Source organism: Eutrigla gurnardus (assembly GCF_963514095.1).
Source record: "Eutrigla gurnardus genome assembly, chromosome: 19".
Classification (NCBI taxonomy): domain Eukaryota; kingdom Metazoa; phylum Chordata; class Actinopteri; order Perciformes; family Triglidae; genus Eutrigla; species Eutrigla gurnardus.
This window is the reverse complement of record NC_139930.1, coordinates 19,259,050-19,285,546: the sequence shown is the minus strand read 5'-3', so window position 1 is coordinate 19,285,546 and position 26,497 is coordinate 19,259,050. Positions and strand designations below refer to the sequence as shown.

Here is a 26,497-nt window from a genome sequence, read left to right as displayed (position 1 = left end):
AAAGAAGTTCAACTAGTACTTCTACTTTTCTTTATGAACACAAGTATCTGTACAGAAGTACAGAACGCATGTACTTTTTACAGAATGAAGGTCAGCTGAGCCTGAATGTCATGATCCACATAGAAAATGTAATATCGCTTCCTAAAACTGTATTTAATGATTCCAAATAGTCGGTAGATGTTACAACTCTAAAAACGACCTTGTAGGAAACCGTTTGATGGAGACGTTGACACCTGAAGTCAGGAGGGATTTAACTTCAGCTCAGAGCTTTTAAACCTCGGCTGCTTTCCTGCATGTGAGAACCGACTCAGACTCCAGACGAGAGCAGGAGGACGCAGAGGAAAATACGTCTACGAGGAAAGAACGAAACAAGACGAGGATCTGGAGGGAGGACGAGGTTCAACGATACGGGAGAATGAGACCTTGAGGCTTTCTGTGTGGCACGCTGGAACAAGATGAGACACACACACACACACACACACGCTGAATAACATTTAGAAGTAGGGCATCCTATCTGCCAGCTCAAAAGCCCGCAGCACTTTTCTCAATCATTATCCAACGATAACCATAACACAAAGGCCGAGTTTATCTGCCTACTCATGCTACGGAAGAACGCTTCCAGGCACAGAAGCACAACTTGCAACCCCGCCGTGTTTATTTTAAGTAAATATCAAGACGGGTTTCTGGTCAAACGTAGACTTTAATTTGTTGTAAATATGTAGAAGAAAAAAAAATACTTTAACCTTTTTGCAAAACTGGATACCAAAAAGACGGCGCTGCTTCTATATGCGATCTATGTCTACGTCCAAATCAAACGGGGTTTCGTTTCTCCCAACTCTGAGCCCATCCCAAACCTGAGAGGAGTTGAGAAAGAGATGTTTTGGGTGGAGGAGCTGGTCGCCGTGGAGACCTGAGGAGCGGCCTGACATTTATGGTTAATTCAGATCTGTGGAATAAACGGCGGCGGCTAAGTAAGAGCTCAACGGTGCCAGTCATCAAAAGACCAACTGAGGCGAACCGTGCGTTGGAAATTCTAATCATAATTCAAAGCTAATCGTTCTGTTTGGAACAAATCGGGATGACGGAACCGGGTTTGTAAAAATGTACAGACCAGGGAATTACATTTGACCAAACATAGACACAGTGAGCAGAAATGAGAAACGAGGAGCAGATGATGATAAAGAGTCTCCAGAAGAGACTCAGAGGGCTGCAACAGTGCAGAGATGTAAAAGCATTATGCAAACATGCTCAAAATAACCACGCAAACATGCTGAGGTCTAGCTGCTAATGTTGACCTTGTGAATGGAAATTCTGCACCAGCCACAAATACCTATTATTCATAATAGAGGAACATGGTTCTAAGTGCCAAATCTTGTGGGAATCCAGGTTAAACATATTTGTCTGCTGTAAAGCTCAAGAAAAAGTCAGGTGTTCAACAAAGCAAGAAGGATTCATCCTCTGGGGACCATGAGTGTCTGGTGGGGGGGGGGAACAACCAGCCATGCCGACGGCTAATGTGGCTAAAAAAAACACACACCACAACACGCATGCAGTATTGTTTGCAAACCCAAGGACATACAAACACCTGAAGCTCACCTTGGCCTCGCAATGACTGCAAATACACAGGTGCTGACACACACACACACACACACACACACACACACACACACACACACACACACACACACACACACACACACACACACACACACACACACACACACACACACACACACACACACACTACATGTGTCCACAGTTGCTGGTCTGTTGACTTAAGTTGTGTTTGTACTTGAGATTAGCTGCAGTTTCGGTTATGAGATCCTCTTGATATTATACAAAACTAAACACTCAGACATGCTGACATTATGCAATGCATCCAACTAGAGTTAAAGAACTGCCTTCATACAGCTGACCTGGTTTGAAAATGACAACCAGACATTAGAATCTCACAGTTCTATCTGACTTTTTGTTTGGTCAAAAATGACTCCTCTACTAACTCATGTGTTCGTAGACATCATGACATTCAGGGTTGGAAACACTAACAAACAACACAATATTCATGCATCAAATAGATGCAGGAAACCAAAAACATCACACCTAACACTTGTTTCTATTTTTAGCTCTTACTTTATCGGCAATGATATGTTGTGGTTTCTTTCTTTTGACAAATGTACTTATTGTAAGTCGCGAAAAGACCTAAATGTAAAAGTAAATGTAAGCCAACAGAGATGCACCGGTCAGGAAACGTCTACGGAGAAAATGCGGCGTCAGGGTCGAGTTCCAGGCGTTGGACGCGCGTTTCCTTGGCGTGGGGATTGTGGCCGAGGGTGGGGACGTCGTGTGCATACATCTCCACTAATTACGGCACTAAAAAAAGACACGGCGTCGCCCCGAGGGCAGATGATGAAAGCAGAAGTGTGTCTGTGCATGCGTGCGACAGGATGCTGGTTGTGGAGGCCGGGATCCACTCACCACCTGTCTGTCCACCACCTGTCTGTCCACTCATGTGAGCAAAGACCTGCTGGTCCCTTCAGTACATTCATCCGGCACACACGAGGGTCGAAGAGGAAAAGAATATGCTAAAATATGAATGTCCACCTCCAGTCTGGATGTTGTGAGGTTTTGTTTACACTCTTTATTGCATTAATTCCTATGATGTCACTGAGCTTCTTGAAACCCTCGCCCTGGAGGATCTTCACCGCGCCACGTTCCTGGTGTGAACTTAAAGGGAGTGGATCATGTGTACTACACCGATCCCAGATTCAGACTCACTTTTCAAAATGACTGTTAATCAAGAAGAATGGAAGCCCCCCCCCCCCATCCCTTTTCTCCAGGGGGGGTTTGGTTAAACAAAAGGGGTAACTGCACCCTTTCAGAGCTGAGATCACGTCTAATCCAGTACACATATAGGTCACCCACAATGCACTTGTACATCTGCCATTAAGCTGGCATGAATACAAAATGAAAACAATGCCGCCCCCCAATATGTGTCATGCCTCCTTAAATAGTGCATATCCCATATTCACACATGTGAGTGCACAGAGAATAACCCCCGTCCAACCGCCCCCACTTAGCTACAGATCTGTAACCCCCCCCCCCCCCCCCCAGAGTTAATCTGTGCTCTCCCTGCTTTCTGGGACATGCACTGTGTGTAATTGTTATGCAAAAATTGTGATCCACTGATATTTATTAACTGTTTATGTCGGATCCTGACTCCTGTTCAGTTTTTCCTAATGGTCAACTCACTTTGGCTCGACTACTTAAAAGTGAAATGCCTTGTTTGTTATATCTAATGTAACAGAGAGAAGAAGAAGAAGAAGAAGAAGAAGAAGAAGAAGAAGAAGAAGAAGAAGAAGAAGAAGAAGAAGAAGAAGAAGAAGAAGAAGAAGAAGAAGAAGAAGAAGAAGAAGAAGAGGGAAAGTGTAGCTCGCTGCTCGAGGAAGTGAAACACGGACATTTCTCTGTTTCTTCAGACTCTTTTTTTCTTTTGGCTGCAGGCAAATGAGTGGACTGCTGCCACAGTGTTGAATGAGTGACAGAGAGCACCATGGTTGGTTTTTTGTTTAAAAGATCAAGATCCTGGAGCGCAGGCCACAACTGGGAGATGTCGAGCCAATATTTGTATTTCTACGTGTCGTCAAATTTATTTCGCACCATAACGAGACGGTCATTGCTTCTTGAGCAAAATAAACTTAGGCAGAGGAAAGATTTCTGTTGCACTCGACGGGTCCAGAGTGCCCGTTTCCCCCTCGACAGACAATCAGCTTCTCCTGACAGTTCGGCGTAGATCTAATAAAAAAAAACACTAACGGACGAACCCAGATAGATATTCGTTTGCCTCTCACGAGACGTTGCGGACAGACGGGGGGGACAAACGCAGACCGAAGGGAGCCACGTATCAGACTCTTGGCAGTCGGAGGAAGGAGGCTGCATCCTGACGGACCTGCGAGCGAGGCTTAAAATCCCATTAGAGACGATCAAAATTCAAAGAGTAGCATGCATAGCCAGCCTTCAGCCTTAAAATCTATTCCTGTCAGCACTGAGTAGATAGCAGGGATGGGTTATATCGAGACGGGGCTATTTTAGTAGGAGGAGAGTGAGGGGATGGAAAGAAAAACAGTGGAAGATGGATGAAGGGGAGGAGGGGGAGGGCAAAAACATAAGACGGGGGGTGAGGAGGAGAGAATAGCCTTCAACTTGTTTCATTTTGTAGAGACAGTGGCCCTCTTTTAAACAAGGAGATTCCAGGACGTACACACGTCCCATTGTGAGGCAGCGAGCTGTGCACGACGACACCAAATCTCTCCATGTGGGACGCAACGACGCCGTTCAGCAACCTTAATCACCCAAAAGGGGTCTCACACGTGTGTGTGTGTGTGTGTGTGTACTGGGATGGTTTCTATTCCACCGCTCAAACTGAATGAAACTAATTCTTATAAACCAACACAGTAGGACCAGTCAGCCATAAATGGGAGAATGTTTTACAAAACACCCCTCTGAAAAGATCCACAGGATCCAAAAAAATTGGGTCTTTTCACGTTCTCGTTGGGGAGGAGGGGGGGGGCAGGTGTGTATGAGGACGTGACTCATCCAGCTCGGCTCCGTCAAACCCAGATTCACCGTTTGCGTTTGCTCCCGTTTTCCCCCCCCCTCACATCGTCTGAGACTAAAGAGATTAGTCGAGGCAGATGAAAGGAATACGGCTCCGCCAGCCGCCACGCAAACCCCTCTCCATTCCAGGACTTCCTCTGGAGACTTTTCCTCCTCGCTGCCATCAGTTCATTCCTCCTACCCTCTTTTAATCGCACTCAGCTGCTCGCCGCGGTCCCTCGGCTAAAGGGCTGCGCTTTTAAATTAAAGACGAGGCCTTTGCTTTCGTTAAAAAAAAAAAAAAAAAGAAGAAGAAAAACTGAGAGAGAGAAGAAGAGGAAGTCAGGAAGGCCGGTCAATATGCAGCTAAACAAAGCTAATTACATTTGACTTGGCAGCCGAGCCTAAATGCCCGCGCTCACCCTCTAAAACCTGCGTTTGCATTCAGTGGGTGTAGACTCACCCGGAGACAAGCTGCCGGAACACAACGCCAGCTTTACTTATGCATCAGGATAAAAGAACACTCGCACTAATCGATCCTGGTGAATTTCCGTTGTCGGGAGAATCGTAAATATCGTCACGAGTGATTGGAAAAAGCTGTCCAGCTCACTATCGTGGCAGAGAAGTGAGAAATAGAGTCTGAATAAAGATTTATATATCCTTTATGTCTTATTTCTGATTATCTAATTGTTTTTTTATGAAAAGAAAAGTTGTGTGTGTGTCTGTTAGGCAATAAAAATATTACTTTCCTAACGAAACGTGAAGTGATTCCAGTTTGTTTTGAGAGTTTTGTCACATTTTGATCCTTATCGGAGAAAATATTGTGAATCGCAATTACTTTGCCCAGTTATTTTCCTCCTGTAGGCCTATCCTTTTTAAACTGGGCTCTATTTTCCACCATGACTGCAAGCTAGATCGCTGTTTCAAATCATTCACGATTATCCCGATAATGGAAATTCACCACTATCATCTTATTTTGAGGTGTTTTTGCGACCTGCGATAGAAATCCTGTGTCCCATCCCCACATCCAGCACCTCTAAAAGGTCACTAATGCACTCCACGTTGATGTCATTTAGCACCGACTGACAAGGAATTCATTTTTCCATCACCTTGCAGCTGCTGTCTCGCTTAACAGCTTCGACGTGAAACAAAACAAGCCAAAGTCATCCATCGGTCAGCGTAAACACAAGTCTATAAAAAGTCACATCAATCCGGTGACTGTCGGCAGAGATCACATTAAACACACATGATTACACATTAAACACACATGACGATGTGTACCAATAAAAGGAGCGGTTGGTTCTGTTGACATCAGTCATATGGGACTCTATGAGGCAGCACTCTGCTTCATTAGCCATTCAGAAACAAAGACAGAGTTGCAACCGAGGCAGAAACTCATTCATTATTGAGTCGAGGCTTTCTTTGGAACTCATGGGAACTATATATAAACTAAACTGCTATATATATATATATATATATATATATATATATATATATATATATATATACACCCATAAACCCTATAGACATGCATCCACACACTCGGAAATAAATCATCTTTTTCTTGCAGCAATCAAAAGCATCTTCCCGTCCCGGATATACCTGCTCCGTTGCATGTTTTAATGTTCTGCCTCAGCCTGATGATCGTGTCTTTACCTCAATGATTTGTAAGATTTGCAGACTTGCCGCCTTCACACGCACTCATCAACAGTCTGGCTTTGTCTCCGTTCCACAGACCTACTTTGGTTTGCTTAAAATATCTCTTTCAGACAGCGGGGTTCCTCTAATTTCACACACACACACGGTTTCACACTTGCAGCAGCAGAGTACAGCCACCTACAAACTCAAGCTGTGACACAAGAGGAGGCAATACAAAAGTTTTAAAAAAAGAGCTCGGGAGGATTCCCCAAAATGCTAATCTGCCTGGAGTGTGTAATGTGCACACCGCGTCCATTTACAGAAAAGCAAATTATGGCTCTTAAATATGGGTCGGACGATTATTCAGCATTTTTTTTATAGTTATTTGTATCATCATTTTCTTTTAATGGATTTGCAGATAAAATAATTTCATTAAAATGCGCTACTTTGGCTCTGATGCTGATGGCTGCAGACACTACTCTCCTAACCTAGTAAATTATTGTATTTATTTATTGCACTCGCTGTGTTAAGTTCCTGTTGAGAGGTTCTGGGAATTAAACATACACTTTCATGAATTTCAAGTTTTTTTTCCACAACAAGAACAACAAATATCGACCCCCGACTTTTTAATTAAAGAAAATGTAATTTAATTTCCTGCATATTCACCCCGCTAGGGTTGGGAGGTGTGTCACGTATGCACCAAGCGAGTATAGTGAGTCACACTTCAATCTTAAATGACAGAACCAGCCCAGCTCCTGAGTTACTACCTTGAAGAAACAATCAGGTGAAATGAATGAGATCGCCATAGTAACACTCCAGACAGAACTTCATGATGGAGTGAGTAACCATGGCGAGAGAGTGAAATGGAGAAGAAAAAATGGGTTGATTTGTGAAATTCTATTAAACCATCACCTCAGTAGTTTTAATGAAAAGGCCCACACACACCGTGTCCTTGAACGTCTCACAGAAATATCTAGAAAGGGCAACACACTATTCAGCAAAAAGCAAGCCAATCCAGCTCGTTCTTATTGCTTTTTCTTCCTGCAAAATTCATCCCTTTCTTTCCCAGGAGTCGTGATCTGAAGGTAGTGTCACACACACACACACACACACACACGGTGTGTTTTTCTTCTTACCCTGATTCTCCTCATCGCCGCCACGATCTCCATCCGACTGTTGGGCCGGGTGACGTCAAGACTCCCCACGTACTGCAGGAAGCAATCACACACACATTAGAGGATCTCCAACAGCTCCCCAAAAGGTGGAGTTCTGGGAACATTTATCAGATAAAAACATCTTTCTATGAAGACGACATACACACTTTATATATGTGGCAATGCTCGTCCACAACAACACAAATAAAACAGAGCTATCAAGACTAACATTGGTGGAAACTTTGGTTAAACCAAATTTTGTGAAATGTGGCAACTAGTGCCTCTCTATATAAGCGTTTAATATATGGTGAAGGACTAGCGCTGCTATTATTTTGATGTCTGAGTGTAACACTATTAATAGATAACTTGTTATGGACATTAATTCAACATGTCAAGGAATACTGATGAATGTAGTAATGAACAGAGATGATGTTATGGTATAATATCTACATGCTGCTATATGAAGGTGATAAGACAATATCGAGAAAGAAAAAAGGCAGAAAGCTGCTTGAAAAGCAGAAAGATACCTGCAGCCTTGTGATTAGACTTTGGACTCCTAACACTCCATTTTCCTGCCCTGGAAATCAGCTCAGACAGCCCCAAAATAAAGTGAAGGATTGGTGTGTGTGTGTGTGTGTGTGTGTGTGTGTGTGTGCGTGTGTGTGTGTGAGTAGAGTCTCTAAGAACTGAATACTGTCAAGCTGCTTCCCTTTGAGGTTAATAATTCAATGACTTGGGAAAACCTGAAAATACACTCAGTTCAGTTCACTTCTGAGCACCAAACATAAGGACATCTCCCTCAGGTTTTAAAGGATTATAAACTACAATTCCCTCCGACCCCCGCAGCAGTAAACCACCATGCGTGTAAGTGCATTGCCATGCGTCCACAAGTTCACGGTGCACCTGCCACAGGAATAAAACTCGTAAATAAGTGCGTGTCGGTTGTTCACCTTGGCCTGGAAGGAGATCCCGTGGTGGTACGCCTCGTCGTTGTGCAGCGGCACCCTCGAGTCCGCCACATCGTCCACCAGGTTGTACCTGTTCCTCGCGGGCATCGCGGTGGCGGGTTCCGGCTGACGACGCGCTCGCGCACCGTTCAACAACCGAACGGGATAAACGTCGCGTGGGCACTCGGAACGCTACGTTCCCGCGCGCGTGTAACTCCAGCTCGGCTCCAGGAAGAGTGAGTTCCCGGCGGGGACGCAGTCCATTGTTGTTGCTCCAACGAGGTCTAACCTCCCCCCCTCCACCACCACCACCACCCACCTCCACCACCGTCCTCCGGGCGCCCCCTTCGTCCTGTGACACCGAGGAGGACTCTGGAGGATTTCCTTCCACCTTCGCTCCTCGTAGGAAAAACAACAACAACAACACAACAGCGTGGCGGAGCGTGTGTTCCCAAACCCGCCGAGGGAGGGTGTTTCCTCTCCGCAGGTGATGTTGCTCTCTGTGGGTAGTTTTCCTTTTTTTTTTTTTTTTTTGAATCCCGTCCTGTTTGGTGGGCAAGCAACGCTGCACCCGCCTCTCTCTCTCTCCCCCGCCTCCCTCCCTCCCTCCCTCCCTCCGCAAAGCGAGCCCCTCATTGGAGCAAAGTTCCCCGGCGTGATGCAACCCGGAGCCGGGGAGGGAAGCACGCAGAAGTTCGTTAGTGACGTTTGATTCCCTTCAGGAGCCCGAGGTGGGTTTACTCTGGGGGGGAGTATTTAATCCGGTGATACATTTACTCACAGTTTGGTGTATGGAAGCCCAAACTGTCAGAAAAAATACACACTTTCTCAAAATAATGGCATTCTATACTAACTCATTATTTTGAGGTACCAAGTAAGTAATTTGAGAAAGTTTCTCATTATTTTGAGAAAGATATTCATCATTTCTACCTCACTGCATTCAAAGGGAATACATTGTATTTTTTAACCCACATACAGCAATTTAAACTCCACCGTGACCAACCATCATCACCTTTCATGATGTAATAGTGACAGAGGTCATTCTGGGTCATGTCATGTGACATTCCCTGACTTGTCTCTCCTCTCCAGATCGAGGCTACGCGGCTCTTCTTGCATCATGCAGGGATTCTACTGTAGGCCACGAGCCCGAGGCTATTTTTTATGAATATAAAAGCCATCTTTCAAGTTGCATTTTACCCTTCGTGACTGCAGCAGAGAGTCAAGGCGCTGATCAAATGACTGAGATTTATTGCACCAACCTCATATGGTCATTTTCATCGTCCTTGGCGTCCCCCCCCCCCCCCCCCCCCCTCCCCCCTCCACAGCAGCCGCAGTGAATTAGATAACGAGCGTCCAGCCACTAAACAGCCGGCGTTCCCTCAATGACAAATGCTTTTTATGAGTGCAGGAGGAAGTTGAAATGATGGAGTGTTGATTCTCTGCATGCTTGTGTCACATTAACATCAAACCTATATGCCTGCAACGGTGGAGCATCACAGGTTCGAGTCCCATAAAAAGATTTCCTCTCTTTGTACTGCTACTAGTGGTAAAATATCACACAATTAATTAACTACTAGGTTAAATGTTTAATTAAAGCTAAGACATATTGTTGAAACAATACAATGGCGCCCCCTGTTGTTTGCTCAGTGATTTAGTGTTTTAAGATTAATAGATATCAGATTCAGCAGATGGACTTATATGGAATAATCCTTTCCAATCAAATTAATTAAGTCTATTAATATGAGGAAGAGGCAACTAAGTCCTAATCTTTTTAGAAGCTTTACAGGTGAGAGAAGATGCCTCATGAGCATTATTAAAGAGGTGGTGATCATTAACTTGATCGATGAATCAAACTATAATAACCTCATATCCACATATGAGTCTCAAAGATAAGCATTGGGTTGAGTTCAGGAAAAACATACAGAACCCAAAGAATATCAGATCAGACAATTTTCACATTTGGCAGCACATTTCATGGAAATACTTAAATAAATTGATTTCTATATTCAAGGGTTCAATAATTAACTGGTTAATTTGCTTGTTTTCAAAAGAATCGCTTTGACGTTTTTAAAGGAATAACACAGTCTGACACTTTAGGAAGAATTCCTCAGCGCTCTCACCCTGAAATCCACTTTCAGATGTTGTTCTTTGATCATGTGTTAAAGAGGGAAAAACTGAAAGAATATTCTTGACACCCAGAAGTATAAACCTTTAAGAAGATTGTGAGGAGACCTGTGAAGTGTTTGGATTTTGTACGATATCAGTAAAGGAATTAAATATAATTCAAATTCATCAAAAAGCACAGTTCCTTCGTGGAGTTTACACCCTGAGAAAGGTATTTGAGGTGAATTTTAGATTAGTCTTCTGAACAAAAGTAATCAATTTGATTTGAATTCATATGAGCGCTGCCTCTGAACAAACACAAATAAATTAAATGCTTCTATGAATCTTCAAGGCTATTCGCTCCAATAGGAATCCAGTTCCAGTAATCACAGGTCCCAGTCTAAGTGCCATTCATGTCACGATCAGTGCGACGTGTACGGACAGAGGACGGAATAATAATCTCATTAAATAAAGATCTGCCTCTGAAGTAGCTTCATCACATTACAAACACCATGGGTCACTTTGGGTTGGATGCCAATTAGTGGTATTTATAGGCTGTAAAAGAGATCTAGTTCACTTTGATGTGTGAGTTTTCAAAGACAAACAGACAAAAGACACCAAAATCACACATCATGACTGGTTTTAAACCCTCCGCTCAAAAATAGGGTTTTCTTCAATGTTGGCATCAGTTTTACCTGAAGAATTATTCCTTATATTTGAAGCTTCCACTTTGCATCACCACACTTGTACCTATTTGAATAATATCACACTGAAGAGTGTTTAATTAGAGGCCTCCTCCTCCTGTCTGATAGAGGAAAACACTTCAATGTTATTCCAATTTAAATGCCAATCAGGTCCACCAATCTGAAGGGCCAATTATTATTATTTTATCTTTGTAAAGATGTTGTTTTCACGTCGTCCTCTTCGGTTTTAGCCACAGAGCTGGCAGTGATGAGTGTTCCAGCATAGATCAAACCAAGACTAAAGTTAGTAAGTTACTGGTTTTAATGAAGTAGCCTATTTTCACTACTTAAATCAAATACCGAAGTAGAGAAAGGCTCCATCAAATATATAATAAAAGCTAAACACAAACCTGAGCCAATCTGGCTGCGCTCGCTGCCACACAACTCATAACGAGCCCAGACCACGACAGTAGTAGCAAGTTTGTTTTAATTCACTAATTGATAACAGGATCGGGATTCACACCACAACACACATTTAATATACACGTATCTCTTACAGCCAAATGTGCACTCAACACCCTGGAGATAAATCCTGGATTCATGTCCCTGCAATAAAATAAAAACTGGACGGATGGCTGTGGACAATAAAATTAGCATTTCACACGTTTCACGTTATTAAAACTGTAGTGTAAGAGTGTGTAGTGTCATACTGCTGGTGCATATGAAGTACTTGTAAAGCTGGTTGTACATGTTTTACATAAATGCCACGTGTTTTTCCGTCGGCACAAATCAAGTCTATGATCCGGGTGAACTCTGTGTTATTATCTGAATGCTGTATGTTGTTAAGTATGACACCTGAGAGCTGGTGGTAACGTGTGAATGTCACTGACCAGCCAGTAACGCATTCAGGATGGAGAGACGGCTATAAGAGGTACGCGTGAACAGTTAATCCCAAATCATCCTTATTACCCATGACACATCAGAGGCAAGGCAACACAAACAACACAAACACAAATGCGTACACGGCAGAGCACTGCATACCTCATTTGAGTGATGAAGGCAAACGATGGCTCTGGTGACTGTGTGGGATACAGACCGATTCATCCCCTGAATCAAGACATTCCCCCTCATTGAGTTTTTGATGGGTTTTGGTAGACGTGAACTAATTAAGACTCATAAGAAACACATCGGATATTCAGTAGGAGATTCTAAAATAACCAAAAATTAAAAAAAGGAGGACAAATTAAGCGCACCTTCACGTTTTTTTCCCCACACGTAAACGAGCCGACACGTGCAGCGAAAGCTTTTAATGAAATGCCCTTTTTACCCAGAGTCCATGCTACCAGACGTTTAGTACAGGAATGCCTCAGCTGAGCTTAAACCAACTGATAAAAAAAAAATGATATATGAAAAGCATAAACTGTCCTTATCTTTGGGTATACCAGATACATTCCCAATGTTAAACTAATGCCGTTGTATGTTTGAATATCATTCTAGCTGCAATTCAGAGTTTTGTTTTGGGATGAATTCTGTGATGTAACAATACCATAATCACTCGTTTCTCATTGTTTTCCAATGAAGGTCCATACAGGGATTAAAATATGGGAAAATAAACAGCCCTAATGATTTGGAAAAAGTCAATAAATATCATTTAGAAAGTTCATTAAGATCCTAAAATAGAAAGAGCTTTTGTAATGCTAGTTTTCCCTGATACCCTGGTTGATTTGATCATCTACATTCACTGCTTAAAGTAGCTTCTACTAATTAAATACAGAGTTCACTCAACCGGCTTCGGAAACTGCCCACAAATTTGCGAAGATAATGAAGTTAAAGCCGATATCATTATTTGGGCGTGCTGCCAAAACCAGTCTGAACCTTTTTATCATCATTATCTTAAACCCAGCTCTCTGAGTGAAACAACTCTGAAACAGTGGAAAAACCTGAAGTCAATTATCTACTTTTTACAATCACATTCATTTCTACTGGGATTTCCTGAAAGGCTCTTGGGGCTACAAACACACACCTCACATTTTCCCTGCAGAAACGGGGGTTTTTTACAACTGACAGCGGCGACAAACGGGGAAACAAACAATAACAAATAAATAAAACCCATAAGTAAGACCATAAAAACAAAACTCACAATTTAAGGAATGGAGTCGCAATGTTCGATTCCCATTTACACGCCAGGTACCAAAATGCAACGGTGTGTTTTGATACTATTAGGTCAGAACGAGAATGCAGCAGTTTGAGGAAATAAATAAACTCAGTATCGTAATCATGTAGTGGGGAGGAGGAAAGGACCGTGTAAGAGGAGGGATGGAGGGCCGTAAGAACCGAAGGAAAGAGAGGAAGAGGAGATGCAGATGCTTCACTCCGGAGCCCCGTTTGCCGTTTCCGTCACCCTCTCTTCATCCCCCTGTTTCTGATGCTGCAGTCTGGCATAAGTCACCGCGTCTCCCCTGAGAGACAAAGAAAGGAAGACAGGACGCGGGAGGGAGGGAGGGGGTAATAAAACGGTGGGTAGAAACAAAGAGAAAGCGGGTGTGACAGCGGAGGATGACAGTGTTAATTGTTATTACACGGCTCACCTTGTCAGATGCGTTTGCATAAAAAAAACGAGGCTCATTGGGATTGTTAGAAGAAAATAAAAATCATATTAAGTTATTATAATGTGGAATGCAGCGTTTAATGAAAGCTTAATGACCGTTTAGAGGAATATTATTCTGTGTTAGACATCAAGAGATGTACACGGCTTTCAGTCAAACAGATACTGAATATAAATCGTGTTATATGAAATAGTTTTTGTAGGCTTTTAACGGACGTCTTACTTTTTGCCCAAAGACGCGAGGCCGTACAGAACTCCTGTAGCGAAGGCGATGCCGTTCCCGAACAAGGTCGTGATGGAAAAACTTAAGAATACGGGAAACAGAGCCATCCTGAAAAAATTAACCACAGGGACACAAACAAAAAGTCAGTAAGTCATATTAAGGACATGCTGCAGATATGAGGTAATAAAATAGATAATGCAATGTTATTAACCACCAGAAATTCACATTCCAAAACCTGAAGTGAACTCCAGCCTCCGCTGACATGACGGGGTACAATGCACAGTTGTTCTCACCCACAGTAGAAGAGGGCTTTCTGCCAAGGCTTTAATTTGTCTGCACGGGCTGCTATCGCATTAGCAAACTCTATGAACTGGCAACAGAACGGGACTTCACACAGGAACAGCACGAAGGCGTTCAACCTTGAGAAAAGCGGGAGAAACGGGGACACAAACACAGCAGTGAATTATCTTATCCATCTCTAATACAACTCCAGTCTGGAGGCTGAGTATAAAAGACCCACTATGCTGTCATCGTTCAAGGTATTGGAGTTGGACTGGAGCACTAGTGCAGCATGAAAGGTTCTTCAGTGAGCTGATTAGTGGACTGGACTGCAACTAGCTATTTTAATTATGGATTAATTTCTTAATTTCCCAAAGAGACATCTTCAAATGTCTTGTTTTGTTCGATGAACAAAAATCGAAACCCCCAAAAAATTAGAGAACCTGCAAGTTCGACTAATCGATTAGTCAACCAATCATTTCAGCTCTAAAAGGCTCATTTTATCTGTGATCTGGTGTAAAGTCTTTATTGTAATGTTTATAAATCACTCTATATTTCTATTGAGCGTTGAAGCTACACTTTCAAAACAAAATGTGTTCAGACAGGAAGACAAATAAACTGCAGTTGGCTCTCCTATGTCATGCCCTCGAACTCAAAACTTCAAACAACTAAACACAGTCTTTGGCTCGGCACGTCCATGTCAAGGATTCCTCCACACCTCCGTCATTCGAGCAGTAGGTGTGGCCAGAGAGCTCCATGAAACGACTGCTCACTATCAATGTACGACAACACTGTATGCATGTAAAACTACTGCATAATGTATGAAATATTACAAACACTTTAAATATGCACAGTAAAGCTCTTTAAGATGGTTTGTATACAAAACGTAAAAAGAATCTGCTCACGTCTCCGTTCAGTGACACAAACTGCAGAACAATCAAAGTTTTGTTCTATTCAACAGATTAAATGTTTATCAGGCTGAAACAACGTTCACGTTCACAGCCTCGTATAAGTCGTTTTATAGTATATTGTTTTTTTCTCTCTGGCCTATGGAATGTGAATGAGCTAATTTATGGATTCTACCCAATAAACGTGATGATCCCACATGGGTGTGTGTAATGAGTGTTAGACTTACACCATCCATACTCCAGCAGCAATGTTTAAAGGGTTCACAGTGACACAGTTCCACACTCCTGCGACAGCACAGGCTGCAAGACAAACAACAAAGTAGACAGGTATTTATTAAGATAAGTCAAGTGAGTGACAGTGAAAACATAAAAGGCCTGGCCATTACTTGTAATGTTGAAAGGGGAGAATAGATCTTATAGTTGTGGATGTGGCTGTAAAGAGATCCGGTTCAGTAACTCCTGTTTTCTACATCCATGAAAATCAGAAATGCAGAACACATGGAGCATGTACAGTATGTGGATACGAATGCAGAACAAACTAACACACAGGCATGTCTTTGAAGAGCAGCACATGACTGCCTTATATATTTAAAACCCGTTAGAAACACCTGACAAACACTGAGATCTAGCGCTTACATCTCGATGTAAAAGCTGGAGCTAATTTGAAACACTAATTACCACAGTGTTAAAAAATATCAAAGCTACATTTTCCATGCACAAGATTTCTTTACTGATAATCTGAACATTTTCCATCTGTTACCACGGCTATGATATCTGTTAAAAGATTATTATTTCACCATGCCCCCCACACACAGATCCAATGGAGACTGCCTAAATACAATGCCGGATTAATCTACTGTCAATAAATTGCTAAAAATTCAAGTTGACATGTTCTACATGCAGGAATTTTGGTAAGCTCTGAAATAATGTGTGGAACATTACACATGGAAGAAATGTGTCAGCTAAAGCAATTAACAGAACAAGTTCACGAGTTGGCCTACATCAACCTAAAATGTCATTCCTAGAATGAAAAGGTTTATGGCTTATTCTAAATATAAACACAAATGAGGGCATGTCAGCTTTGGGGTTAACTTTTTTTTCCTTATCAATTAATCCGGTAATTACTTTCTTGATTCATTTTTTCAGTCAGTGAAACATCAGAAAATGGTGAGCGAGCACACCAACAACACCAGTTTCCCAGAGTCCCAGGTGAAATGAAATGGTTTGTTTTGTTCAATCAAACGTCCAAACCTGTTGAAGACGACTGAATATTTAAATACAAGCTGAAACCTGTGTATATTTGGAGCTACTGTGTGAAAAAAAAGATGACGATTTGCTGATTAATTTCTATTGGTTCACTTTCCTGCTGTAACAGGTCAAAAATGTAAAACATGAGAAAGATCTGTGATCACACCTCCTCAATCAACACCAGAAAAGTGTTTCTTTCACTAAAGAGAAGGGAAATAGATGTCACACCATTGACATTTCCCTTTTGTTTCACAATAAGACACAGACATTTCTGTATTAACAAATGTCTATTCATTCTCATTTCTGTGTATTTATAACGGGGCACATGTTGTTTGGCATTCAACCAAAATGGTAAATTAATCAAACATGTACCAATTGTGATTTTTAGTATTTGAGAGCAGATTCAGGCTGCGAATCCACAGCGAGACAGAAGATAATGACGCTTGCTGTGTGACCTGTCAGGCCAGAGTGCCTACAGTGTCACAAACAGAAGAACAACGTGCTCCGTCAGACCATCCAGCCTACTCAATAATACAGAGCCCATTGAATATGCAGAGCCCCAGCTGGTTAATGTGATACAGGCACCATGACTCTGGTGTCACTGTGAAGGAGAGAGAGGGGAGGGAGGGGGGTGCAATGCTGCTGGAAAAACTGCAAAGCCAGCAAAAAAAAAAAAAATCACTTCTGACTTCAAACATACCTGCTGTTCTTATCATATAGCTGTGATAAATTACAAGCAAGCCATGCAAACAGGCGGTGCCCAGCGGCAGCTGCTGCAGGGAGGGGACAATAGGCTGTGACAAAGCTTTTGTCTGGCGTAGCTGAGCGACTGGAATTATGTTTACACACAATCACAACACGGGCTTCTAAACAGTAATGTGCCCTGTCATGTCCCTCGTATTAATGCAGATGAGAACACGCAAACCGTGTAAAAAGTATGCTGACAGGGCAATAAAAAAGCTTGCCACATTAAAACAGCACAAACTTAAATGTCAGCTACACAGCAGCATATTAGTTTACTGTGCACACGCAGCTACGGCAGGATTAAACGTGATCTCCGCCCGTTTGTTTGCTCACAAAGAGAAATGGACTTTGGCGACTGGCGTTACTTACATATTCCTCCCAAAACTCCAGCTATTTTGCAGAGCCATCGGTACCACCAGGTCATGCCATCGTCCTCCGGGGTGGCTTTGGTGGAGGCTGCCGTCTCTGCATCGGTGCTCATCTTCGTCTCTAAGCTAAAGCTACCAGTATTTACAGACGCGAAATCCCCAGATAGCTAAGTTTACTATGTGACGTTAAGCTAGTCTCAACAAAACTAACTGCTAAACTTGATTATGACGACACAGCCACGCTTTATCGGTAAAACCTGATTTAATTTAAACTCTAAAGTATTTCTTTTTTTAATATATATTATCTTCTCTTTGTTTGGAGGTGTTTCGGCCGGCTGAAATGATGTTTCCAGCCGCTTTTCGCTCAGCTGTCCACCCCTCCCCGTCAGTTGGTACCAGCTAACCGGCTAGCTGATGCTAAACAGCACCGCTACCCAGCTGCCGCTAGGAGTGGATATCACTCATTCGCCCTGAACTCTCCAGAAAATCTTAGAAATGAGCTAAAACTAGCCCGAACTCCTTAAATTATTATTTAAAAAAAAAACGACACTGCTTAGCTGATTGTTTGTGTAGCTGCTCCGTTGTTCTCCTCCCCAGGCTGCTCCTCTTTCTCTTTCAGCAGATGTAAGGCGCGGTGCATTGTGGGAGGCGTTCATGGTTTGTTTACATGCAGGGAGTTCTCCAAATCGATTGTGATTCATGTTTTACAACACGATTTGTGATTATTCTCACAGCAAACAGATGAAACAATAATATTAATCAAATAAATACAAAAATAACCGACTTTTATAAAAAAAAGAAAGTTGTTTCCATTATAGTGAGGTGCACATTAAAGCATCATAGTCAGTCCTCCCATTCAAACAAGTCTTTAAAGTTCCCTTCCTAATGCCATTTTTTTTTGCAAAGGTTAATCTGAAGCTTCAATATGAGGTTTAGCTGTTAGCAACAAAAGGAGGTTTTTTTTTCTCATAAAAACAAGTATATTTTAGAGTATATATGTATATTATCGTCTGCAAATGGACTCACTTCAGGAAGACGTTTCGCCTCTAGAACTGATGCTTTCAAGGACTATCGTGATCTGGATGACTGACAGGGTTCACACTAAGTCAAATGTCAAACTCACAGATTTATTCCCAACTTTCAGACTAAAAAGCTGAATTTCAATTACCTGTAACGAACAGGAAATACGGCCACATTTGTGTTGATATATTATTATTTTAAACCCATTCATTTGTGAACTTTACATTCAAAACTTTAAAGATGTTGATGAGTGGTAAATTGTTTCTCCCAACACCCCTACACATCAAAGCAAAACAAAGATTTATTTTCACTATCAAAATTCCAATTAATATTTTAATCACTCATTCACACTTTTATATACATAACACATTCTTCCCAAATAACTCAATATCCATATGAGATCCTTGCAAGGGAATCCCCCTCCATTTAGATGGTGTCGCTTCTGTAGTTTTCTCTCAGCAGGTTTCTGTTAAAGTGCCCGCTGCACAAATATGAACGTTTTTCATCCAAATTTGCAAAAGAAAAGGGAACAATAATCCGGTCTGCAGAGGGAAGTCTGTGTCTGTCTAAGGAGAGGTAGATGCAGTAATTGGGACAAAGTCTACTCTAACTGTCAGTCTCATATCAGAGCGTTTAGTAAAAGCAGGCTTTGGAGCGGCACACAGCTTCTCTCACTCCGACAGCAGAGTGGACCGTAGTGGCTTCAGTGTCCTCCGGCTGGTCCTCCTCTCCTCCATGATTAGTGCTGGTTTCCTCTTCCCCGTGGGCGTGTGGCAGAGCATGCCATCGAGGGTCTGCTGGGTCACCTGATCGGCTCGTTCAAGGTGAGTCAGGATCTGCTCCACTTTCACCATGTGCCGTCCGCCCTCGCTCCGCAAGCGCAGCAAATCCACCTGGAACGCATCAGAAGAGGCCATCGATCAGTTTCTCAGTGATGAAGACGTTTAAAATCTCTGTAGGTTTTGTTGACGTTTCTCTGATCAACAATCCTGGGAACATGTACTTCAAACCTTCTTATTTTGTTTGTCTTATTACATGAAAAACCAGAGCAAGCAGACTGACTTACCACTTCCTGAGAAAATTCAGGCTTCTTCACAAAAGAAGGGCTTTTAGGCAAAATGGCTGCAGACAGGATAGAAATGGCATCCGGCAGCGCTCCTGACATTGTGAGTATTATAACCTAATAACATAAACAAATAACATACAAATCATTTGATGACAACAGCAAGAAATAACGTATACCACCGTTAGATGATTCACCCTTACCTTCAAGTTTTGGCACAATCTGCTGTCAGTGCTCATTATTTGTGAATACACCGACCGTGCCTTTTCTATGTCATTCTGGAAAAAACAAAAGACAGATTATTGATCACAGATTCTCCACACTTTCTGCCTCAATGAAAGGAATAGAAGGAGAAGCTAGAACTCACCCGTCGAAGTGCTAATGCTACAGCAAAGCAGTAAGCGTGTCTGGGGACGAAGTGGCCTTTGGTCTGTGCCTCCTCTATCAGAGCGTTACAGATCCTGTAGGACTCCGCCGTGTTCTGACCGACAAAGCACAGATCGTTAGCCGACTTTAACGAGTTTTTACATCTTAAAAAGAAACAGAACTCTTGGTGCTACAATGTGTAAATAAACTGAACATGTATAGATAATAACTAATTTGCCTGTTACCAGTTTATAGCAAGTGCCAGATGCGAGTGTCAGCGTGTCTTTGTTGAATGGTACACCTTGGTCTCGCATAGTTCTTAGTACCTCCAGGGCATCTGCAATAGCCAAGGTTGGAAATATTATACACATGTGATAATCCTTTAAGAGGATTTAAAAAAAAAAAAAACACGAGAAGGTTAACCTGTCACTTACTTTCATAAGAGCCTTTGGTGAACAACATGTCTATGGTGATGTTAAAGGAGGTTACATCGTTGAAAAATCCCCTCATAATCTGTTCAGACAAGCCAGAGGAAATATTACCAGTTTAAACAATATTAGTTCTGCCTTTTATGGCACTTTATCAATAATCAGGGTTTTGGGGTTAATGTAACGTACCTTATCTGTGAGTGTAGCAGCAGCCAAGTCCTCCAGACCCAGCTCATAGCAAAGTCTCACGAAGAGGGGACCAAACTTGAACTCTCCGTACGCCAAGTTGCGGTTCTCTGCTTGATACCTTGTGAGAGCAAATGGGAGGATCGTAACAGATAAGAGAGGGTGAGATAAAACTGGATTTATCCCGAGGGGGGGAAATGACAGTGCAGCAGCTGGAATACAAATTGGGGAAGAGTGCAAACCCAAAGAGTCTAAGATGACAATGAGGTGCAAATCCCAAATATATATGGTCATATATGGTATGCATGTAAGTACAGTCATTTAACAGTACATGATTAATGCAACATGTTAATGATTATGTCCATGATATTGCATGAATCAGTAGTAAGGAGTTGAGTCACAATATTAACATATACATAATTCAAATACATTGAAGACACATTTGGTTTGCTGTATTTCCTTATTTCTAGTGTTTGTAAAAGACAATTCAGCAATAAAAAAAGTACCATACCTATAAATGGCGTCTCTTGCTATCATCATGTCGTCTGCAGACTGACACAAGTGAAGGAGAAGCTTCAGCTCGTCTCTCAGTATCAGCTCATTCCTCTGTAGCTTCAGATTAAACAGCTCAATATAATTTCCTGTAAAAGTTTTGAGGTGAGAATGTGAGCTCGTATTACGCGTGACGTTAAAAGTGCGGGCTTCAGAGCGAGCGATGAGAACTACTCCACCTTTGGCTCCGGTGACGAGGTGAGCCACGGCCAGCTTCCTCTGCTGGAAGTCCTGTAGTTTAATGACGTCTTCTGACAACAGATGCCTCTTGGCTGCGGAGAAAACCAAGAACCAGATGTGGAAGAAGGAGTCAGATCTTTTGCTCGGGTAAAAAATAGCGACACAAATAAAAAATCTTACTTCAGTATAAATAATAATGTTCAGCTGAATAAGTATACTTGTATGAAGTGACAATATACCAGAAGTAAAAGTTTGATAACCTATAATATATCAAATTATTAATTGATTTATATCATGTATTCATGAGATAAATGTGCAAAATAACTAACTGAAGCTATCAATAAATGTGGTGGAATTAAAAAAACACAATATTTCTAAATGTAGTGGAGTAGAAGTACAATGTCTTAACTGTATTTGCTTGTTTTTTCTCCAATGCTTTTAATGTTTTATGTAATGCACTTTGAATTATGGTTAATAGGTGCTAGACAAAGTAGCATAACATTGTGGTACTCAAGTACAAAATTGTACACGAGTACAGTACTTGAATACACGTAACCTACTTAGCTAATTATCCACCAATAACAATAAGGCTGGTATAATTTCACATCAGTTATCACCACTGGGAGAGAAACAAACCTCCAATAAATAAAGGGAATTTAAAGAAAGGTTGAGAAGCCATCATATCATCATTTAGCATATGTTATACTTAGACTACAATATGCCTTAACTTGTCAAATAAAAAGCCAGAATGCAACTTCAAAACCCGAACGTTAAGTTAAGTTAAACCCCACTTTTAATGAAGCTGTTTACAGTCAGTGCTGTATCTTTGCTTGCTAATGTAGCTTCTCTAAAACAACATGGCAGCTTTACGGCTCGCCTGTGTATCAGAAAGGAAACATGTTCAACATGAGTTTAGTCTGTTTTTACCTCCTATGCATCCTTCGATCCAGCCCGGATGTGAACCCCCACAAAACGCACTTTTAGAGGGCTCGCGGACCAACGACCGACAACATTTACCGACCCTGGCCAGCGCCATGGTGCCCACGGACTGTACCATGAGGATGACAACACAAGGGGAGGCCATCGGAGATATTATAGTTTTAAAACGCCCGATTCACGCCAAAATAGCAAGACATATTTTCAAATGTTCTGCTATTTAAAAGCTAACGTACCTGGAGAAACACAGCGAGGGAAGCTATTTATTTTATTTTTTTAATGCCCCCTACGCATTTTGGTATCATCCAATATGGCCGCGCCGTGTGAAGTGGGAGTCTTTTTAAATTCTATATCCACGTTATCGTTATATCGTTATTTCTACTCGGTTAGTTAGCTCTGTTCATGTCTGTGCTCCCGCTGTGTTTAAAACTGGATCGGCTTTTTATGACCCAAAAAGGTGTTCATCTTTTTAACCTACAGGTGGCGCTGTTGTACTGCACTTTAAACAGTTTGCAGATGTCTGAAAGTTTGGGACACAATAATATCCTAATACGTGTACAGACACAATACAGACACTCATGCATATATTATGCACTTTTTAGTAAAAATAATAACAAAAACAAAAAGCAAAAACATAACAAAATAGGCTGTATATAGTTTAGTAATATACGTTTTTGTAAAAATGTCACACTGTTCATACGTTTATTATTATTATTATTATTATTATTATTATTATTATTACCTATTCATAATGTAGGCAATATTAATCTGCAATTTACATCTTTTTTTTTTGCACTTGTTAGATGCTTAACTGCATTTTATTTTCAATGACAACAAATTTGAATCTAATCAAATCTTATTTTCTAAACGTTTTCATCGACAATGAGTGTCATATCATTCAGGCTCACCCATGCTTTCCATTAGTTTTCTCCATATTTTCTATTCTATAAATAAATTCATACTAAATCGTCTGTTTTAGATTTCCTGATAGACATTACATTTTGATAGCCAAATAGCTCAGAATTGTTTGCACAATGGTTCTTATTTGGACAACATTTTGGTTACGATGGGTACAATTTAATTTAGGCCTGTGTGTGATGTTCTCACCTCCACTCTAGTATAGGAGCCTTCAGCCTTCCTCTTTAGTGTACCCATTGACCTACATTACATAACATATAACATATAACATTCTGCTGCATTTTGTCTGTGATGTCGATGTCATACATTTGAAATTAATCTATTTATTCAAATACTCTCAGATTCATCTTGTAACTACGCTGAATATTTTTAATTTACAGTTGTTTATCATACACAAATGTACACTACGCATGTGCACTTTTCAATTTATGATCTCGTTCCTTCATACAGGATTTATGGTAACACGTGATTTTCAAACTGCTGTCAGTGGATAGACTTTTGAGGAAACTAATTGCTTATTAATAATTGCTAAGCCATGCAGTCATTAAGTGAAGTGAGTTTTGAGTAGATTCATTAACATCGATCGAGGTGCATCTTAAAGTTACTCCAAAGATAGACTCGCAGAGAGGAAACAGGGCTGGGACAGGGAGTTCCCCACTGTTGCCTTGGCAACAAGATCTCAGCCCATCCAGCTGAGATTGCTCTCTCAGCCAATCAGACACAGGGCCTTGGATAATTCATGGTCTCCTGCAAGGTGTGTGCGTCTCTGTGGGTTTCTCTCTCTGCACATCAAGCATGACGTTAAAAGACGATTTTCCGACACATAATCACTGGATACTGTAGTTCCAGGTTGAGGGTTTATTGTGTTGGCAGCTCATGGTGAGTGGCGGCTCAAATGATGTAATAATCGACAGGGGAAGATTGCACTGTGTGTGTGGAGAGGTCTATTTTAGCACTGATTTCCCAAACACCCAGGTTCTGCCGACAGATAGCTCTTACATCTCCTTTGATTCATCCCTGCGTGTACTTCCCTTTGGTGTCGGAAAGTGCCCGGGGTGTCCCATCATCATTAATAAATGTCCCCACTGAAACAGGTTTGGCACAGAAAAAAAAGGAAAAACAGCTGGTGATTACTGTCAGACTGTATGCAAGTGTTTTAAAATCACTGTCCTTGAAAGATAATTAAATAGATTAACTTCCATCTATTGCCAGACTTATGACATACATTATTATGCATGTTTATATGCCTATTCAATCTGTGACAAATCTTGTATTAAATCCTGAACGCCTGTGGCTGCATGGTGGGTTTAAATATATAGGGGATGCGGTCTCATTTGCATAACTAGAGTATAGTAATGTAATACTGTAAGGACGGAAACAGCTGAGCTCTCCAATTCGACTGGTGTGCAGTCGGCCTATATCTGCTGAACCAGCTCTGAGAGAGGGGCTCAGACATCAGACATGCGGACTCGCCGTCCCACCACTGTACAGTAAATGGATGTTAAATTGTGGAGACATGTCCCGAGGGCATCGGATCTTAGAGGTCCTTCAGTTCACTTCCTACTGGAGGAGCTAAATACACTCTAAATGCGTGTACTTTTCTCATATTCCTCTGACACGTTGCATGGGCTGAATATTCTTATATATTTTAGATCTGTCCATTTCTTATATGGTGCATATATTTAAGATTCAGACTTCCTTTGCATAAGAAGCAGAAGGACGCCAATGTTCTGACATGCTTGTGAAACTGTGGTGATGTTAACTGCAGAGTGGAAAACCCACTTTGGTTGCTCCTAAAGCAGTGTTATTATGGTATGGCTTCAGAGTGAGAATGATGAAAAAAAAAATGAAAAAAAAAAGACGAAGACGCAAATCCTTCTTTTTCACAACAGATTTTATTGTGGTTGTTTTTGAATTGTTTGTTCTTTTAGTAGTGGTTCCTCTTACATCAGAGTCGCCGTATGGGTGGAGGAGATATTGCACACAAACATCAGAAAGCACTAAGGAATACTTTCACTTGAAACTAATTGCTATAAGTTACATATGAGTTTGGGGGAAGGGGGGGGGGGGGGAGAGGATGCAAGGATCACAAGACAAATATACCACACAGCTGCAGACAAACATTATTAAAGTTCTCCAGAGAGAAAGATGAGGAGAAAAGGCAGAGAGAGAGAGAGAGAGAGAGAGAGAGAGAGAGAGAGAGAAAGGAAGTGTAGAGAAAGAGGAAATGTCAGTTCAAGAGAAAATGTCAGTTCAAGAGAAATGTGTGAGGAACACAGCCCGTTAGTTGTATCGTGGACACCTGGCATCATATTTGGTGAGCTCGATGAGTTGAAAACCCCAAAGTACCAAAGCCTGTTATCATCAAGTTGTGATTTGTTAAATGCGGCCTGTGAAAGTTGACCTGTGGCCTCTGTACTGTTAGTTTGGTTTCTGTCATGTATATGTTTAAAGTGTCTAGTTTTTGTTTTACATCCTTTCATCTAAAAACACACGAGCCGCTCACTCTCGCCTCCGTGTGCTGCCTCTCTGAAGACCACGCCTCTCCCGGAAGCTGTTACCCTTTTACATCACGTCTAAAGAGCAGAATACTCTTTTGTCACAAGAAATGTTCTGCCTTCAACCTGAAAATCCGACGCACTGCAGTCAAAATCAAGCGTTGTATCGATTCAGTGCAAATTTGAACGCAGTTTGAGTTTCTGTAGTATACAATGTCATGGCACAACTTGCAAAAAATCATAAAATGCTCCTTACATGTATTTATTTAACCTAGCCCTGTTATTCTTAATGCATGTTTTAGCAAAATCCCCATTAAAAACAAAGAAAATCCTGACATCATGCATGTCTTCCAACCACTCAATCTGCCACGAAGCTATTTATAATTATAGTACAATGCTTTAGAAAAACAAGACATTTTAAAGTTTATGAAAATATCCTGCCTCACCAGCTTTACAATGGGAAAGGTTAGCTCCCCCATAGCTCAATGGTCACCTAAAAAACAGGTATAAGAAATAAGATCTGATTCTTCTCTTTTTGAAATAACTTTGAATAAATCAAAAATAAAATAAAACAGACAGTCTGAAATGAAAGGCGATCCTCTAGAAAGCATTGTGGAAATGATACGATTTTACACATGTGACAAAAGGGAGCGTAAAAGGCTAATCAAGCACAATAAATTAAATTCAACATAATAAATTAATATTCAGCACATATTTCAGCAGCAATAAACCAGATTTAAATCATCCATTTTAAATAAAATAAAACCCAGTCAAAATAAAAACATAATGTTTGTCTCGCCCATTATGAATATGAAGTCAGACATCATATTAGGTCTTATGAGTGTTCAGTAAGCTTT

General features: G+C 41.4%; 3 protein-coding genes across 4 annotated transcripts in view; all 3 read right to left on the bottom strand.

Annotated features, from left to right (window-relative positions):
- The window catches only part of LOC311030051 (carboxyl-terminal PDZ ligand of neuronal nitric oxide synthase protein), a 36,078-nt gene extending 27,455 nt beyond the window's left edge, over positions 1 to 8,623 (bottom strand). For both annotated transcript variants that reach the window (XM_084035576.1, XM_084035575.1), the window contains exons 1-2: positions 8,336 to 8,623; positions 7,368 to 7,439 (exon numbers count right to left, since the gene is read on the bottom strand). In XM_084035576.1, the coding sequence (XP_083891702.1) occupies positions 7,368 to 7,439; positions 8,336 to 8,440 (177 nt within the window). In that variant the 5' untranslated portion in view covers positions 8,441 to 8,623. The remainder of the gene's footprint in view (positions 1 to 7,367; positions 7,440 to 8,335) is intronic.
- Positions 8,624 to 11,587: 2,964 nt separating this feature from the next.
- On the bottom strand, positions 11,588 to 18,107 carry cacfd1 (calcium channel flower domain containing 1). The gene is made up of 5 exons (XM_084035621.1): positions 17,495 to 18,107; positions 15,361 to 15,433; positions 14,240 to 14,365; positions 13,947 to 14,054; positions 11,588 to 13,577 (listed from the first exon to the last, which is right to left on the bottom strand). Exons 1-5 carry the CDS (start codon positions 17,604 to 17,606, stop codon positions 13,487 to 13,489), a joined length of 510 nt encoding a protein of 169 aa, XP_083891747.1. The 5' UTR covers positions 17,607 to 18,107; the 3' UTR covers positions 11,588 to 13,486.
- A 687-nt stretch (positions 18,108 to 18,794) lies between these two features.
- On the bottom strand, positions 18,795 to 22,345 carry ptcd2 (pentatricopeptide repeat domain 2; the record flags this gene model as incomplete). The annotated part of the gene is made up of 10 exons (XM_084034849.1): positions 18,795 to 19,406; positions 19,580 to 19,693; positions 19,780 to 19,854; positions 19,944 to 20,057; positions 20,188 to 20,279; positions 20,377 to 20,455; positions 20,560 to 20,677; positions 21,068 to 21,197; positions 21,288 to 21,380; positions 22,216 to 22,345. The coding sequence occupies 10 exons, from the start codon at positions 22,343 to 22,345 to the stop codon at positions 19,185 to 19,187; spliced, it is 1,167 nt and encodes a 388-aa protein (XP_083890975.1). The 3' UTR covers positions 18,795 to 19,184.
- Between the last annotated feature and the right edge of the window lie 4,152 nt (positions 22,346 to 26,497).

Excerpts from the sequence above, each read along its gene's own strand:
- cacfd1 (XM_084035621.1), bottom strand. The coding sequence starts at position 17,606 with ATGAGCACCGATGCAGAGACGGCAGCCTCCACCAAAGCCACCCCGGAG. Across the intron at positions 14,366-15,360 it reads GCTGCTGGAGTATGGATGGT|GTTGAACGCCTTCGTGCTGT; the intron begins GTAAGTCTAACA and ends GCTTTTCTCAAG. Across the intron at positions 13,578-13,946 it reads CTCGCGTCTTTGGGCAAAAA|GGGAGACGCGGTGACTTATG; the intron begins GTAAGACGTCCG and ends TTTGTCTCTCAG.